General features: G+C 43.2%; 1 protein-coding gene across 1 annotated transcript in view; it reads left to right on the top strand.

Moving 5' to 3' along the window:
- LVRN (laeverin) overlaps nucleotides 1–18,609 on the top strand; it is a 67,498-nt gene that overhangs the window by 19,516 nt on the left and 29,373 nt on the right. Inside the window, exons 2-6 of the mRNA XM_027604342.2 lie at nucleotides 361–503; nucleotides 2,128–2,267; nucleotides 5,996–6,122; nucleotides 13,822–13,976; nucleotides 15,419–15,532. Coding sequence (XP_027460143.2) covers nucleotides 361–503; nucleotides 2,128–2,267; nucleotides 5,996–6,122; nucleotides 13,822–13,976; nucleotides 15,419–15,532 — 679 coding nt within the window. The remainder of the gene's footprint in view (nucleotides 1–360; nucleotides 504–2,127; nucleotides 2,268–5,995; nucleotides 6,123–13,821; nucleotides 13,977–15,418; nucleotides 15,533–18,609) is intronic.

Consider the following 18,609-nt stretch of genomic DNA (forward strand, 5'->3'; position numbering starts at 1 on the left):
CCCCAAAAAGTAATCCTAGTTTGAAAAAATAACTTGCTTCTCAAAAGCCTGTCATTGCATATTTGCTATATTTGTCCCTATTTTGTTTGCAGAGGATTTTAAAGGCATATGATGTAATGAAGTAAATAGTATTTTGTGGTCAAAAATTAAATAGGTCTTTTGTATTTTAGGTCTTACAAGAATTCCAAGGTGTGGTGAGAACTAAACTGTGTGTGTTTTAACTGGAAGGGCAGCGAGGAAGATGAGGGGAAATATTCTAGCTCCTTCCTGAATATAATTATAAGCCATCATCCCTCCATATTTTTTCTTGTTTCCCCTAATTTGAAATAAAAATAGATTTTTCCCAAAACTGTATTGCAGGGCCCTGTTAGCGTCTCAGATGGAACCCACATTTGCCAGGAGTGTGTTTCCTTGTTTTGATGAGCCAGCTCTAAAGGCAACTTTTAATATTACAATTATTCATCACCCAAGCTATGTGGCCCTTTCCAACATGCCAAAACTAGGTAAGTAATATTTCCTGTCCTCATATATGCATGTATATTAATGATACATATGTGTGTGTGTATATACAGACATATATATGTGTATGCATATATATTTAACTCTGTCATACCTTTGATATCAATAGCTTTTCGAGGCCATGTATTGGCAGTGTATTATAATTAGGGAGAGCAGTCACCTGGGGTCTGTATCAGCACCAGCATCTTGGAGATGGTAAATCCAGATTCTTTTTGCTTTGGAAGCTGGGGACACCACGTTGTTCTTATTCCTTGGCAGCCTGTCTGCCCGTTAGTTTGGCCTTCAATATTGATCATTAGTGATAACAAGCTAGCAGACTTAGTCTGAATCTGGTGCCCAGATGTGTTTCATTTGGCTCACACGTTTTTTTCTTCTGATTGAACTTTAAAAGATCCAGAGATTTCTCATAAAAATCAAGATTTTTACTTCCTTGTAAACAGAAGATGTAAGGACACGAAGCATGCAGCTCCTTCGTGACAGCAATAGTTAGAGCTCGTGAGAGGCTGTCCCCTGCAGATGGGCCCCACCCCTGGCCTGCTCTGGTCCCCACCACTCCCTGTTAACGTATGCCAGCCTGATTCATATCAGATACCCGGCCCTCAGCTTTAAAGACCCAGCCTGCCTCCACTGGAGACTTTGCTGAAACCTTACAATGGCCAAATTGCCCTTCCTTGACCGCCTGGGGGCCTGGGAGGCTCTAGATGAAGTGTTGTGAGAGCTGGACTGGTCTAGGAAACAGTAGAAGTGGATGGAAAAGAGAAGAGGTGTGTCGTGGGCCTCACGTATGTGCCCATGGATTTGGCCCTCCGTCAATATTATTCAGGATACCGATTCAGAGCAAAGGTGCTGTCCCTAGATCTTCCTAATGTCGTTTCTTTGTTTGTATGTTTTTAACTGAAGTATAGTGGACATACAAGATTACGTGAGTTTCAGAGGTACGTCGTGGTGATTCGACAATTAGGTGACATTATGCACGGTTCACCATGATAAGTGTAGTCACCATCTTCTCTGCTGTACATTGTATCCCTGTGGCATTGATCTTTTTTCAAAGATTATTTATTTTGAGAGAGAGAGAGAGGGAGAGAGAGCTAGCAGGGGGAGGGGCAGAGGGAGAGGGAGAATCTCAAGTAGACTCTACGCTGAGCATGGAGTCCGAAGCAGGGTTCGATCTTACCACCCTGAGATCATGACCTGAGTGGAAACCAAGAATCAGATGCTCAACTGACTGGGCCACCCAGGCGCCCCTCCCCACTTTAGCTGTTAATCTCCTTCACCCATTTTGCCCACCTCCCCAGGCCCCTTTCCACTTGGCAACCACCATTTTATTCTCTGTATTTATGAGTTTCCAGTTTTTTTGTTTGTTGGTTTGTTCATGTGTTTTGCCTTTTAAATTTCACACATCAGTGAAATCATATGGTATTTGTCTTTCTTGGACTTATTTCGCTTCATATGGTTTTGATGAGTTTGGGGTGGAGAAATCCAAACTGCTCAACTCTGGGGACTGGCTGGGAAGAAGTCGCTGGGTGACACGTGCCTGGACACATGGTTTCAGAGGTGGCTGTTAGTGCTTTGGTTTGCAGTGATTTGGACTGAAATTGACTTCTGTAGGTCAGTCTGCAAGGAGAGATGCGAATGGAAGCACATGGACAGTCACCACGTTTTCCACCACGCCCCACATGCCAACTTACTTAGTGGCCTTGGCCGTATGTGACTATGCCCACGTGGACAGAACCGAAAGGGGCAAGGAGGTGAGTGAGGAAGACCGTCCAGGTAAGGGTGCCTTCGTACTGGCTGTGGGTGGTTCGTCCGTTCTTTCCAAATCCGGGGGTTATGCCTCCGTCTCCCATGTCACCTCCTGGTGGCCCCTCTAACTGTTTCTAGGCCCTGTTGAAACTCTTAGTGGGGGGAGGGGCGCCTGGGTGGCTCAGTCAGTTAAGCGTCTGCCTTCGGCTCAGGTCATGATCCCAGGGTCCTGGATCGAGTCCCGCATCGAGCTCTTTGCTCAGCGGGGAGCCGGCTTCTCCCTCTCCCACTCCAGGTCCCCCTGCTTGTGCTCTCTCTCTCTCTCTCTCTCTGACAAATAAATAAATAAAATCTTTTTGAAAAAGGAAAGAAAGAAACCCTGGTGTGGCTTTGCAGATGGGATGCCACAGTTCTCCTGCGCTCACGCCTCGAAACTCGGGTTTGCCTGTTATTTAGTCCACGAGCCTTGAAGCAGGGGTGACAGTCAGGTGTCCAGCGCCCCATACGTCCCCAGGCACCAGCTGGGAACAGCCACATGATGGAAAAGGTGCCTGCAGGTGATGGATCAGGGTCGCTGGCTTGCTCAACTCCGAGGCACACGGCACTCCCTCAGAGTTGGGTGAAGGAGGTGCTCTGTCCCAAAACACCTCGTTCTCACCCAGTCATGCCCTCCTTCTGTAGTCACCTTCTGGGCAAATATCCAGGTTCCCACTGCAGTCCTTTACCATCTGGCTCACACCCCACACTGGAGCACGGAGGGAAGTAAGGCCAATTCCGCAGGCCACGTTCTGTCTCACCACCTTGATCTCCCAGACCTGAGAAAATCAGGCTCCGACAGTGGGCGGAGACTCTCTCCCCGGGGCCAGCATCTTCCGGGCTTGTACCACGGACTTGCATAGATCAGGAGGCTGTGGAGGAGACAAGCCTCTCACCAGGGGCAAATCACTCTGAGCTACTCCTCTGAAGGCTGAAGGAACAATACTGTGTTCCACGCAGACCACAGCTTCTCCTCCTCAGCTGTTGGTTGCAGCTTGATTTCGCTTCCCGAAGAGTCACTGGTGGGGCCTTGAGATGCACAGATGGAGCACAGGCCAAGGGAAACATTCCCGACACCTCCTGAGAAATCTCCTCGGGCATGATGTAGAAGCACATCATGGGGCCTCCCATGGGGCCAGTGGCTCTCAAGGGGCCGGTGGCTCTCGGGGCTGCTTTCTCAGCAGCAAGGTTGAGAGAAAGGGGCCAGTCCATTTCTTGGTGAAAGATAGCCCTGAAAAGAAAACCAGCTGGCATTGAAGCAAAGAGGGAACGGAACAGGCCTAAGAAAGGCCCATTCTTTCCCAGAAGATTTGAAATTTGGGATGAGTTTATCAGTGGAATGCTGGTTTGGCTCTGGCTCAGCTCTCTACAAAGGGAAGGAGTCCGGCATCTATCCTACAGGGGAACCAGAACAGACTCTTGGAAGAGGGTCCAGATTATACAAACAATTGCTCGTCGAGGAAGAGATAAAAATTTAGTGAGATTGAAAAGGTGGTTAATCCTTGACATGAGAATAAACATGGAAACACGACCTAAGGTTGGAAATAACATCTTTTGAGTAGGACTTGGCACACACAGGCATGTGTGAAGATTTTCCTCTCTTAGGTGTTGAGGTCTGCTGGGTGCAGGGAGGACCCCAAGATCACACTGGGGGGGTGGTGAGGTGTGGATTTGAAGGAATTTTACGGCTGCATCTTCCAAGTTTTCCTCACTGTTTGGTGTTAGCTCCCTCCCACACAGCTTGAAGTCTCTATCACTTGCTTCCCCTTTGGCTTATAGGATGGTAGTTTGGGGGAGGCGTTTTGAAACTGAAAGTGGAACCTACAAAGGTTCTGTTATTTCTCCAAATGTTACAGTGAAAATGCATCCATCTTGAATGCGGGGAGAAGGGAATGTTCTTTCCACTCGCAGTGTGGGTTTGGGTGCAGCCATCTTCCTGTTGCCTGGAACTGGAGGTGGGGGCTGGGGGCAGTGCCATGTAGGGGCAGGGCTGAGTCCTGGGGCCTCCTTCCAGGGAGAAGGAGGCCTCTGCAGCGTGGGGGAGGCTGAAAAGCATGCGGTCAGAGGCCCCAGAAGCAGGTGGCTGCATTCTGTGAGAGGGGAACATTCCTGAAGACCTCGTGTAATTCCACATTCACCTAATTCAAGACAAATCTTCCAGCAGAAATACAAGCAGAGGAAGGTGAATGCGTTCCTGGAGCTCAGCAAGCTGTAAATATTGTCCCAGCACTTTCTCCAGTGTCTGGCAGAGAACGCATCCTCACATCAATGGTATTCACATCAGGACAGTTATCTTAATGCCCTCATTTCGACCTTTTGTTCAAGGGTTTTTGAGTCTCGTGCATGTTCTTTGGTGTTAACGCTAGCAACCCCATTAGAAAAGTGCCCCGATGCTTTTGCTGTGGGATATAAAATGATTTCCTATTAAAATAATAATGAGGACACCTGGGTGGCTCAGTTGGTTAAGCGGTTGCCTTTGGCTCAGGTCATGATCCCGGGCTCCTGGGATCGAGCCCCGCGTCTGGCTCCCTGCTCAGCGGAGAGCCTGCTTCTCCCTCTCCCTCTGCCTGCCACTCTGCCTACTTGTGCTCTCTATCTCTCTGTTAAATGAGTAAATACAATCTTTAAAAATAATAAGAATAATAATGAATGGTCAAACGGGAACAAAGTTGCCACCAAAGTTGCAAAATCAATTCCCAAGGGCCCAAACAGTAGCTCGGTCACATTAAACTAACAAAGCAGGGATGTCTCTTTGTTAGGAAATGTCATAAACAGAGAGACTGTAATTCACTTGCTGAACAACTGTAAAATCATAGAACTATTGACAACTATTCCCTTTAAATTAAGGGAATTAACCTTACTTAAAATTTCGAAGACAGGATCACCCTATTAATGACCTCAGCGCTAATAAGCACGAAGGAACCATTTTAAATGTGCACGATGCGGACGTGTGTAATCCCTACCACACTGTGTAACCCCTGCTAACCGCACAATTCTGTTTGGGAACGTTGGAAATAGGTCCTAAAAAGGGAAGCAAGGGTCCTACATGCTCTTTTACTCAAAGACAGAGTCTACATTTTTGGTGGGGGTAGATACTAGCCCAAGGATTATTTCTGAATTCCAAAGGTTAGACACGTTACTGTAAAACACTGAAATAACACCCCTTTCCGGAGAGTCACTGCTTACATCTTAGTGAACAGCCTTCTGGATTTTCTCCAGGGCATGTACACATTTCCAGTTGACCCTTGAGCAACGCAGATTTGGACCCAGTGGGTCCACCTATGCAGAGATTTTGTGTATAGTTCACCACTGTAAATGTATTTTCTCTTCCTTATGATTTCCTTAATAACATCTTCTTTTCTCTAGCTTACTTTATTGTAAGAAACAGTATATAATAGACACCATGTGTATTGAGTGACTGTTCCCATGATCGAAGGCTTTCGGTCAATAGCAGCCTATTAGCAGTTAAGTTTTTGGGGACCCTAAAGTGATCTGTGGATTTTTTTACTGCACCGGGTCAGCGCCCCTAAAACCCCCGCATGTTGTTCAGGGGTGACCGGCCAACATTCTATTCCGTAGCTTCTTCCGAAAAGATAAGGCTTTGACTCCAGAGCATCAAGGATTTGGAGCAAGCAGGCTGTCTGTTGCCCAAGTCACGACTGCTTTTCCTAATCACCACTTCATTGTTTTGATGTAGATACGCATCTGGGCCCGGAAAGACGCCATCGCGAACGGAAATGCAGACTTTGCTTTGAACCTCACAGGTCCCATCTTCTCTTTTCTGGAAGATTTATTTAATATTAGTTACCCTCTTCCTAAAACAGGTGAGCCATTTTCCCTTCCGATGCAATGGCTTCCTATTGTGGGGGGCCTGGGTCAAGGTCAAAGGGCACGCAGAGGAGCCTCCAGGGACTCACTGTCACCATTTAGCTGCTCTTTTGGGTTGTGTCCTACACCTTCCTGAACACAGAGGGGCCCGTTCGCTATTTCTCTGTAGGATGCCATGTGCCCAGCAGGTGTCCTCAGGATTTAGACTCCTCCTGGGTGTTCACCGCCAGGTTCATAGCCTCTAGCCCCTGCTTTTTCTCTAGGCTTCTGTCCTTTCTTCTCCCAGTGCGTGGGGATGATGCAATATTCTGGATCCTTTTAGCAGGCCTACGAGAATTACTCCAGTTCCCGTGAATGAAGGTTTTGGATCGGGGGTGGTTGTCTGTGGGGTGGGGTTTGGGTTTTGTTTGTTTGTTTGTTTTCCTATTCTTTAGCTGTGAGTCATTGCATGAGGACGCAGGGTCCCATCTGTCAACGTTTGCTGTATAAAATTGGAATCACCTGTGAACACTAGGCTCCTCGAGGAAATCCGGGAACGTTTTATTGCTTATAGGTCTGTAGAGTATGTCTTTCAAATCGCGTGAGCCCCTCAGCTCAGAAAGTCGTCCAGTGGTTTCTCTGTCTACCGTGAGGGTGTATCGTGTACACGTATTTTGCTCCTCTGACATGTTATGTGAATGCGTGGGAAGAGTATGTCCTGTCTACATGGGCAGATGGTGGAAGACGGTAGGAAGTCCATACCTGGGAACTCAAGCCTCCTGACCTCGGCCCGGCAAGCTGGAGGCTCTGCAGCTCAAGCTTGCTGGTTCAGGAGGAATGGGGCGTGAGGCAGCCTTGGCCCAGTTAGGGGTCTGGGAAGTGATACCTGTCCTTTTGGGAGTTGGGGGCATCAGCAGCCTGGGCTTGGAGGCTCCTGTGGCCGGAGGATCTCAAGATGACACTTGTCTAGGCAAGCAAAGTTCCATTTGTCTTTATTGAGATAAGGAACCGTCCAGAGTGACCCTCCCCACCCTGTTCCACAAAGCACCCCTCCATCCAAGCAGGCTCCTGCTCATTATCTCCGTGCCCTCCTCCCCGCGCCCCCAGCCCTCCGTGGTTTACACCCCTATCGTCCCTACCTCAGCAGGCCCCATCTGGTCATACCCCCTTCCCTCTTGCCCCCTCCGTTCTGTCTCCCACACCGAGGCACAGGGGATCTTTCCCTAGCGAAGTCCAACGACCGTATTACCGGCCTCTTTGAAACCTCTCCGTGGCTTCCCACTGCCCTGAGGGTCAAGTCCAGACTCTGCATATAGTCTGTCTTTGCAACCGTGCATCTCTTGCCAAACTCTCGGGGCTTTGGGCGGGTCTCCAGAGTCGGAAGCAGGCTTTGGCGCCCTCTCGTTCCCCTCCCCCACCTTCCTCTCCTCTCCCCCAGGCTCTTGCTCAGGCACTTTGCACATCCCGCGATGAGGTCTACCCACCTGGTTAATTCGTGTATTTCTCCACTTAGTGCCCCTCCTCCAGGAAGCTTTCCCTGACGCCCTTTTCCTCATGCTTCCACAGCATCCTGTGCACCCCTCCATTGGAACTCTTGACTTAACTAGATCCTAATTGCCCCCCCCCACCCCCGACCATGAGATCAAGAGTAATGTGGGTTCAGGATCTGGCTTGTCTTTTTCTCTGTACCCTCAGAGCCTATGGATAGTGCTTCTTTCAGAATGGTAAACAGTAAACTTCTTTTTTTTTTTTTTTTTTTTTGGTGAAGGGGATCAATACATGCACTTAGTTCAGTAATTCCATGTAAATTCTGACTAGATTGTCAACTTCTGGAAATCAGGGTTATATTTGGCACAGTTTTGTATCCTTCATAGCCTCTCAACCAATGTGACACGCAGGTAGCACTTGCTCACAACTGCATTTTAACAGACGATGAAAATGAGATCTTCTATTATTGGAGAGAAACAAATGTTTCCCAGTTATTTTAACTCTTGGTTGAGCCATTTAAAAAGTACAAAACAGGGGCGCCTGGGTGGCTCAGTCGGTTAAGCATCTGCCTTTGGCTCAGGTCACAATCCCAGGGTCCTGGGATCAAGCCCCGCATCGGCCTCCCTGCTCCGTGGGGAGTCTGCTGGTCCCCCCTGCTTGTGCTCTCTCCTTCAAATAAATAAATCTTGTTTTTAAAAAAAATAATAAATACGGGCTTTTAAGATTTGCAGATTTTATTTTAATTTTTTAAAAAGATTTATTTATTTATTAGAGAGAGAGACAGAGTGTATGTGCATGAAAGCCAGGGTGAGGGGCAGAGGGAGAGGGAGAGAATCTCAAGCAGACTCCCCACTGAGCATGGAGCCTGACATGGGGCTCGATCTCAGAACCCTGAGATCATGACTTGAGCTGAAATCAAGAGTCCAGCACTTAACTGACTAAGCCACCCGGGCACCCATCCTGGTGCTTTTTGAATGCAGGAGAAGTAGGTGGCTGGGGCTCTCTGTTCAAGTAGCTGAGTTGGGGTGGTAGCTTCAGTATGTAGAAACAAAAGCCATGAATCACCAAGCAAGAGATAATGGACTGGCTGAGTAAAAGTCTTAAGAGAAAGAAGATTAAGAAGTGGTAATGGGAGTACCCTAAATATATAAAGAACACTTACAAATAAATAAGAACAATACAGAAGAAAAAACAAGGAAAAGATACATGAATAGATGTTTTACAGAAAAAGGAACACATGTGGTTTAATAAACTTACGCAGACTAAACCTTAGTAATCTAACAAATGAATGTCCAAGGCCAGGGTGAGGCACCATTTTATACCTATTCACTTGTTAAAAAGTAGGCATCTAACAAATGCCAAATGTTAGGAAATGGCTGTGTTGAAGGGAGTATCAATCATCACAACAACTTTGAAACATATTGATTGTCTTGCAATGTTGATCATTAGAATACCTTAAAACCCAGGAATTCTGGTTCTAAATACATCTCCAAGAGGAATCTGAGCACGTATGTACCAGAGGACATGTGCAAGAATGTTCATAAGTTAACACTTTTTTTGATACAGCCCCAGACTGAAAGCAACCAAAAATGGTCATGGTTAGGAGAATGGATAGATAAATTATGTTTCAGTCACACAACAAAAAAACTCTATTATAGCAATGAGAATGAAACATTTTTTTCCTAAAGTTTAAAAACAAAACCCCCTAAACTTGAAGATAGTGACTTAGCTGCTGGAAGAAGACGCTAAAGTGTGAGTTGAGAAGGAACACACAGAGAGAGGTAAGTTCAACTCTTCTCAAACTTCAGCGTGTGTTGGAATCATCCAGAAGGCTTGTTAAAACACAGATGCTGACCCAAGAAGTTCTGTTTCAGTAGGTCTGCGGTTGGTCCCAGAATTCTCATCCCTAATAAGCTCCCAGGTAGTGCTGATGCCACTGGTCTGGGAATCGCAGTATGAGTTATTAGCAACATTCTCAGTTAGGGGTTGGCAAGCTATCAAATCTGGCCCGCTGCCCTTTTCTGGATAGCCCACGAACTCAGGGTGGTTTTTACATTTTTAAATGGTTGGGGAAAAAAAAATATTCTGTGACACATGGAAATTATATGAAATTCAAATCTTAAGGTCCATAAATAAAGTTTTATTGGAACACAGCTTGGTTCATTTGCCTACATAGTGTCTACGGATGCTTTTGCTCTGTGATGCCAAAGTTAAAGATGTGATGGAAAACATGCAGCCCACAAAGCTGAAAATACTTCCTATCTGGCACTTTAAAGAAAGGGTTTGCCAATCTTGTTCTAAAGGTAGAGAGGCAGATTCATGGGTATTTATATCATTATTTTATTTTATATTTAAGATTTTATTAGAGAGAGAAAGAGATAGCAAGAGAGAACACAAACAGGGAGGGAGAGGGAGAAGCAGATTCCCTGTGAGCAGGGAGCCCGATGAGGGGCTCAATCCTGGGACCCTGAGATCATGACCTGAGCTGAAGGCAGGCACTTAACTGACTGAGCCACCCAGGCGCCCCTGTATTTTTATTTTAAAATAATGAGGTATCATTAAAATAAAACAGGGTCCTGTGTGAGCCAGTGATGATAGTTGGTCAAGAAACAAGAATTTGCTTACTCCCAATTCTGGGCATCTGAAGGTAAAAATCGTTATCAGGAGTTAGTAAGGAATGGCTTCTTAGAATTGTGTAAGATTGGCCAGCAAGGATTGGGGGCATTCATAGATTGAACAGAGGATTGCTTGGGGGCACCAAACAACTCGAGCAGAGAATGGCTCAACAGTAGTAGAGAGTAAAAGGGATTGGCTTGAGTGGAGCAGAGCAGACTTTGCAAGGAAAGTGAGTGGGTTGATGGAAGGGGGGATGGATGCAGGTGGAGGAAAAGGGAGGTAGAAGAGTTCCAACCTAGGCTTAGCAATTAAGTACGCCCAAAGATAATAGAGCATTAACTAGCGGAGGCTATGTAATGACCTAGATACATTTTACCGCACATGCCATCTTCAACCATGTATAAATCAACATAACATATCGAACACAGCACAGCACAGAACATTCATTAGGCAAACGTAGCACGCATTATAAAAATGGCATTTCTTCTATTAGCAAAAGAAGGTAAAATGTTTTCTTGTTCTTCTAGTTTTATTTTGGGTGGGGGAGGGGCAAAGGCAGAGGAAGAGAGAGAATCTTAAATAGGCTCCATACCCAGCTCGGAGCCCATGAAGGGGATCGATCTCACTATCCTGAGATCACATCCTGAGCCAAAATCAAGATCAGATGCTTAACCGACTGAGCCACCCAGATGCCCCTGTTCTTCTAGTTTTAAAACTAATAAATGATCATACCATAGAAAATTTGGGAAAATCAGGGAAAGCACAAAAAGGAATAAAAATTTCCCGTAATGCTACCACTCAGAGATAACCACAGCTAACATTTTGGGTCTGTTTTCCTGCTGTCTGGGCAGTCTCAATCTCTGTATTTGCTTCTTTGTTTTTAACAAAAATGGAACCTCACAGTGTTGCGACTCTTCTTTGAGTGGCCTTTTGTTTTATTTTAAAAGGTAACTCTACGTGGCAACATGATCCAGATAACTATTCTTTTGTATTGTCATTTTATTTATTTTTTATTTTTTAAAAGATGTATTCATTTATTCCAGAGAGCGAGAGAGAGAGAGAGAGAGTGTGTGTGTGTGTGTGTGTGTGTGTCTGTGTGTCCGTGAGCAGGGAGAGGGGCAGAGGGAGAGAGAGAATCTCAAGCAGACTCCACACTGAGCATGGAGCCTGCCATGGGGCTCAATGGCAGGACCCCGAGATCACGACCTGAGCCAAAACCAGGAGTCCAGACATTCAACCACCAAGCCACCAAGCACCCCTGTATTGTCATTTTTAAAACATAGAATGCCTACATATCAATTTGGCAAAATAATTTATTTAAACCCACTGGTTGAACATTTGGACTAATTGCATGACCTCCCCCTTTTTTGGCCACTTTAAGAACACTAAAGGAAACATAGGGAATGTTTACAAATATCCATGCTATTTGCATTAGTATAAATCCCAAAAGTTGAATGAGTTAGTCAAAGGGTAGGAACATTTTAAAAAATTCTGAAGCATTTTGCTGGATCACTCCAGAAAGATTGTAGCAGTCACATCCTTACCAACAGGCTATATGCCAATTTTCCTGTACCTAATTGTTAATACTAATATTAGCAGTACTAATTATTAATCCTCTTATACATTTGCAAGATTAAGTTATATCATTGTTTTAATTTGTGTGATAATAAAGTTGAACATTTTAAGTAAGATTTTTGGCTATTTTAATTATTTCTTAAGTGAATTGTTCACATTTTTGTTTTTTTTTTTAATTTTGATCTGTAAGAGGTTTTTTTTTTTAGATATGAAAAAAAGTTATCTAGTTGCTTGTTATATATGCTGCAGATATTTTTCCCAGCTTGTGATTTGCCTTTCAAATTTGTTTATAGTGTCTTTTGGTGAACTAAAATATTTCATTTTAACTAGACTACTTCTGGGGCACCTGGGTGGCTCAGTTGGTTAAGTGTCTACCTTCGGCCTGGGTCATGATCCCAGGGTCCTGGGATCAAGCCCCACATCGGGCTCCCTGCTCAGTGGGAAGCCTGCTTCTCCCTCTCCCAATCACCCTGCTTGTGTTCCCTCTCTCGCTGTCTCTCTCTCTGTGTCAATTAAATAAATGAATAAATCAAAAAAAAAACTAGACTATTTTTTAGAGCACTTGTAGGTTTAAGGAAAATTACACAGCAAGTATAGGGAATTCCCATTTACCACCTCCCCCGTTGCCCTTCTCCCCTCCCCGCCCCCACCACAGTTTCTGCTACTGTAAATATCTTGCATTAGAGTGTTACATTTGTTACAAATGATGAACGGATTTTGATACAACATTGTTAAATAAAGCCCATAATGTATGTTAGGTTTCACTCTGGGTCCTATACATTCTATGAGTTTTGACAAATGTAGAATGACATGTATCCAAAATTACAGTATCATGCAGAGTAGTTACACTGTCATAAAAATCCCCTGTGTTCATTGCCCCCCTTCTCCCCAGAGTCATGATAACCACCAATTTTCTTACTGCCTCTCTGGTTTTACCTTCTGCATCATGTTACATAGTTGGAATCATACCACGTGTGGCTTGTCCTCACTGGCTTCTTTTCACTTAGCAACTTGCATTTAAAATTCCTTCTTGTCCTCTCATAGTTGGATAGCTCGTTTCTTTTTATCGCTGAATAACACTCTATTGTAGGGACATACCGCAATTTGTGTATCCACTCACCTATTGAAAGACATCTTCGTTGTTTCCGATTTTTTTTTATTTGCAATTTTAAATAAAGCTGCTATAGGGCACCTGGGTGGCTCAGTCGTTAAGTGTCTGCCTTCGGCTCAGGTCATGATCCCAGAGTGCTGGGATCGAGCTGTGAGCGGAGTCAGGCTCCCAGCTCAGCGGGGAGTCTGCTGCTCTCTCTCTCCCTCTGCCCCTCCCCCCGCTCATGCGTGTGCTCTCTTGCTCTCAAATAAATAAATAAAATCTTAAAAAAAAAATAAAGCTGCTATAAACATTCTTGTGCCAATTTTTGTGTGGACTTAAGTTTTCAACTCATTTGGGCAAATAACCTCAGTTGCTCAATTGCTAGACTGTATGGCCAACCTTTATTTAATTTTATAAGAAACTGGCAAACTCTCTTCCAATGTGGCTATACCATTTTGCCTTCCCACCAGCAATGAGTGAGAGTTCCTGCCACTCTTCCATATCTTCTGCAGCATTTGGTAGTGTGTTTTGGATTTAAACCATCCTAATGAGTGTATAGTTGTATCTCATTATTTTAATTTGCAACTTTCCAATGACACAGGATGTAGATCATCTTTTCATATGCATATTTGCCTATCTTATGCAATGAAATGTCTCTTTAGATTGATTGTTGCCCATTTTGTAAAGTTTATTTTTTTATGGTGAAGTTTTAAGATTTCTCTGTACACGTCCTTTATCAAAAGTATTTGATTTTCAGACAATGAAAACCATTTATTTTCTGGCTTCCGTCTTTGGTATTTGTCTCCTCTCCCCTCACATTATAAATATTCACTTGTATTTTCTTTTAGTAATTTTATGATTTCATTTTGAGACCGTTATATCTGGAAATCTCAAACTTTTTGGAAGAGATGATTTCATTTTTCCCTCCATTTAAATCCACTTAGATATAATTGCCTTGCCTACTTTTGACAACAGTGCAATGGAAAATTGGGGACTATTGATATTCGATGAGTCATTATTGCTGATGCAACCAAATGATCAAGTAACAGACAAAAAGGCTGTGATCTCCTTCATTCTCTCCCATGAGATCGGACATCAGGCATGTGGTAAAATGTTCTTTCTTATTTCACATGAAGATATTCTCCAGCTGTTCTACCAAGGATAGCAAAAAACAAAACCTCTATGGTACACCAAATTTTTAAAAATTATTCAAGAAGTGGGACAGTGAAAGAAAGATTTATGTAATCAGATCTTGTGTGAATTTGAACTATTGGTGATGGATCATAGCCATGAGACCTCCCAGGCCCTTCAGAGTTCAGATATTTACATCCAAAAGTAAACTTCACTCCAGGGAGCCCTCTTCAGGGAAAGTAAGCCAACCAGAGCTATGATTATTTGTTTTCATTCCATCTTAAAATAAGGAATATTCAAAAAAGGTCACTGAAAGATATCCACATTTCATCAGTAGATTGTTATGAACTTTGTTTTTGCTTTGTCTGAAGAGGGGCTCAAGGGGGATATAGGCAATTGGTTAAGGTGTCAGTGAGATGAGCAGTCCTCAATCCTCAAGCCGCATACCCAGAGGTGGTGTAAATGATTTACTTCATTAGATCTGTGCTTTCACAATGTGATCTTAGAAGCTTAGTTATATGTTTGGTGGAGCCTCTCCCATCTGCTTTTTGACCTTGACTCCATTAATACAAATACAAATTTGTCCAGAAAGAAATTATCTAAACTAGGAAATTGTTATCTTCTTGTTATGTAGATCCCCAAGAAGTTCTGGGAATGAATGATCTATTGGGATAGAATAATGCTTTGTTGCATAGTCAACACAAATTTTGACAAGTTTCAGCCAGTCACCCAAGATGCCACTTTTTTATGATTGCTCAAGCAGCACATTGCTCTGGAAGACCGGCTGCTAGCTATTAATGCATGACAGCTATTGCAAGAATTTGATTAAATACTAGGGTACAGATTAGTTGGTGTTAAAAATTATTGTGTTTTTCTTTCCTGATTCCACTCATCGTCCATTTGACACTTTGTTTCTGTTAAGCTCAAATAGAAAATAATTATAGCAGAACATATGAGTGACTTGGATATGGGGCAGATCAAAACATGTTCTTTAGACAACACTACTGCTTACTGCAAAATTCTATGTAGTCTATTGAGAGTCTAAGATGCTGTAGTTAGTAGGTGTTGGGTGAATATTCCAGACTTTTGCCTTATTTAAATAAACATAACTCTTGGGGAAGGGGACAGTTTCAGACATGCTCCTCTAGCTTACCTTTATCTTTGAACATGACAGTTTTAAAGCAAAAATTGCTTTCAATCATTGGCTGTGAAATACTTATTTTAAGGAAATGCATGACTGATATCTCTTCATGTTAAAACCACAACATGCTTTTTGGGGTCCTGTTTTCCGGTTCTGTTATTGAGGGAAATACAGTTTCATTATGTCTTTGACCGTCTATGTATTTAACATGCAATTACAATAAATATTCCTAAGATTAAAAAGGCTCTTTTTTCTCCCATCTCCAAAAGTGGTTTGGAAATTTGGTTACCATGAATTGGTGGAACGATATCTGGCTCAAAGAGGGTTTTGCATCTTATTTTGAATTTGCAGTAATTAACTACTTCAATCCTAAATTCCCAAGAGTAAGTATGTCTGTTACGTTAACTTATTGTTTCTCCTAATTATGAAACTAATGTATTTTGTCATTTCAAATGTGTAAAATACAGAAAAATGGAAGGAATATTAGATTACCTGTGATACCAGAGATGACCAGTGTTATCTTTTTTATGTTTTCTTTTTCCAGGCTTTTACTCATTGTAAATATTCGTAGAAGTGGGAATTACTTTTTTACGCAGATACGCGTAATGCCTTCTGTACTTCATATTATATCAAGAGCATTTCTGCAAACCATTAAATCATTTTTGAAAACAAGATATTTAAGGGTTGCCTAATATTTTATTTTATCACCTTATAAGGCATATGCCTATTATCTTTCCCTACTGTTAGATTTTAGGTCATTTTCACTAGACTCCATTTTAAAGCCACTGTAATCAGTAGCCTATGATTTTAATGATAAGTAATATGCTATATTATAGATTATAAAATATTGTATAGATCAGCTGTGTAACTGATATCACATACATTATAGCTGATCCCATTTTGCTATTTTGAATAAATAGTAAACTGAAAATATAAATTCATGAATATGCAAATCTGATGGTTTCAACTGTAAGTTCTATTTCTGGTCAATTATGTAGATTAATTAGGTAGTGCTTTCAGAATGGCATGATAAAATGGAATTGCTTTCCTTTGATTTAGATATTTGAATCTTTAGATGTAATACCATTCCTTGACGCGTACCTCACTTCTTGATAGCAAACCCGAGGTCCTTGCTTTCACTCTGTCCTTGCCTCCCTCCACCTTTCTGACGCTCAAGCCTGCTCATCCTGCTGCTCCTGACTGGCCTGTCCCTCATTCCACCTCCCGGTGTTTCCAATCTTGGTTCTTCGCCTCTTTTCTTTCCCCATCCTCACTCACTATATTGATATTTGAAAGACTGATTGATCTCCACTGGCCAGATCTTTATTACAGGTGACATGTAACACCGCCCACTTTGAAGGAGATCCTAAGATGATGTTTTTTCTATTCTATTGGCAATAAAATTTCCCCTTTTTAGAAAGGACGGAGATGGTAGATAGATGATATTTGGGTTTTGTTGATTATTTGGTGGAATCACACAGTTGGCAAACCTAATTTGACCCCTCAGAAACTTTCTCGAAAAATCCCCCCCCTTTTCTTTTACATGTTCATGAAATCACAGTTTGTGAGAAGCACTGAGGTCACAGCCTCTTCATACCCCTGTTCCATGCCGCCCACCCTATGCTTTGCAGAGTTGGTTGGTATAGATCGCCAACCACTCCGCAGTCCAGCCACTCTGCCTCCCCTGGGTTGGGCATCTTTACCTAGATAAGGAGACTGAAGTCCTGGATGGTTAGGTGACTTGCCGAAGTCATTTGCATGACGGGGACAGAACTGTGATTATTACCCAGTTGTCCGGGTCTAGTCTGATGACGAAGGTAATGATCATAATAACAACAATAATACTGCGTTTCCTATTCTCTGAACACTTAGGATGTAAGTCCCAGGTAGTTTGAGTTTTGTACGTACATCATCTTACTCAATTCCCCAAACGATCATCTGAGTGTAGTTGTCACTCTATTTTCTAGTTGAGGAAATAGGTGGGGGGGAGCATTAAGTAAGCTGTTTAAGGTCTCACAGCTACTCTATGTTGGAGATGAGATTCACTTCCAGATGTCTCTAGCTCCACAGTTACACCTTCACCCAAATGTGCTCCGCAAAGAAAACACGTGGCGGTGTTCTTGTCCCCCGAGAGCTAATGGGGGTGTGGGGGAGTTCATTATATGACTCTCTTCATTTATATAAACTTTATATATTTAGAGTAAACCTTAGTTGTCTTCAAAAGTCCTTTCCATATACTCTGTAGCTATAAAGTTGTTTGTATCTCTCTTTTATAAGATAGAACCTATGCATGGTTCATGTCACCGATAACTGTTTATGAAAGCATTTGGTTGTATCCCCAATTAACTCTGCTTGGATTCAATAAGGAAAGCAGTTCCATCCCCATGAAACAATTAGATTCACCCTTTATTTTCTTAATTGAATAGGATATATCATTAACATCAACCAGTTACCTCTTAAAGCAACTGAAATTGGCTAAGGTATTGTCATAATCTGGGAAATTTTGATGAAGATATATTACTAGTGCTTTTGAAGCAAAGATGATAAGATTAACCTCTTTTAATCACTGGTTTCTTAATTGCTCTTTACTTTTTTTAAAGATTTTATTTATTCATTTGAGAGAGAGTGAGAGAGCACACACAGAGGGAGAGGGAGAAGCAGACTCCCCGCTGAGCAGGGAGCCCGACGCGGGGCTCGATCCCATGACCCTGGATCACGACCTGAGGCGAAGGCAGACACAACCGCCTGAGCCACGCAGGCGCCCCCTTAATCACTCTGTAGTGAGTCTACATTTCTCAGTGTCTGTGGAGCTGAGTGAATATAACCCTTGGTAAAAGAGCATCAGATCCTGGCGCTTGAGGCAATTGCCATGAGCTTTGATTTTTAAAAGCTGAAAGCCTTAGTTCAATGATCTTTGAGAGATCAAGAGCTTCGGTTTCCTTTTAACCTGGTCATTAAATTGACATTGGGGAAGAGAATCACAGAGCCATATGCAGAAACAGATTTCCGTCTTTTCTTTTTTGGTCTAATGTCAGCTGAAAGTCATTAAAACATGTTATGAATGGGTCATGGTCACAGATTCAGAAAACTTTGGGGACCAGTGGTTTGACCCAGCTCTGATGCTGCCCCCCCCCCCCCCCCCCCACTGACTTTTCTGTCTCTCTTCCTATGCCCGCGCTAAGGAAGCAGCAGTTTTGGTGGAGGGAAAGGCACCCTGGAGCTGTGCAGCCAGTCAGATCCTACTCTGGTTTTAGAATCATTGTAAGTGGGGCACCTAGGTAGCTCAGTTGGTTAAGCATCTGCCTTTGACTCAGGTTGTGATCCCGGGGTCCTGGGATCAAGCCCTGCATTGGGCTCCCTGCTCAGTGGGGAGCCTGCTTCTCCTTCTGCCTCTCTGCCTACTTGTGTTCTCTCTCTCAAATAAATAAATAAAATCTTTAAAAAAATAAGAATCATTGTA

The sequence above is a fragment of the Zalophus californianus genome, chromosome 5 (assembly GCF_009762305.2).
Source record: "Zalophus californianus isolate mZalCal1 chromosome 5, mZalCal1.pri.v2, whole genome shotgun sequence".
NCBI classification, from domain to species: domain Eukaryota; kingdom Metazoa; phylum Chordata; class Mammalia; order Carnivora; family Otariidae; genus Zalophus; species Zalophus californianus.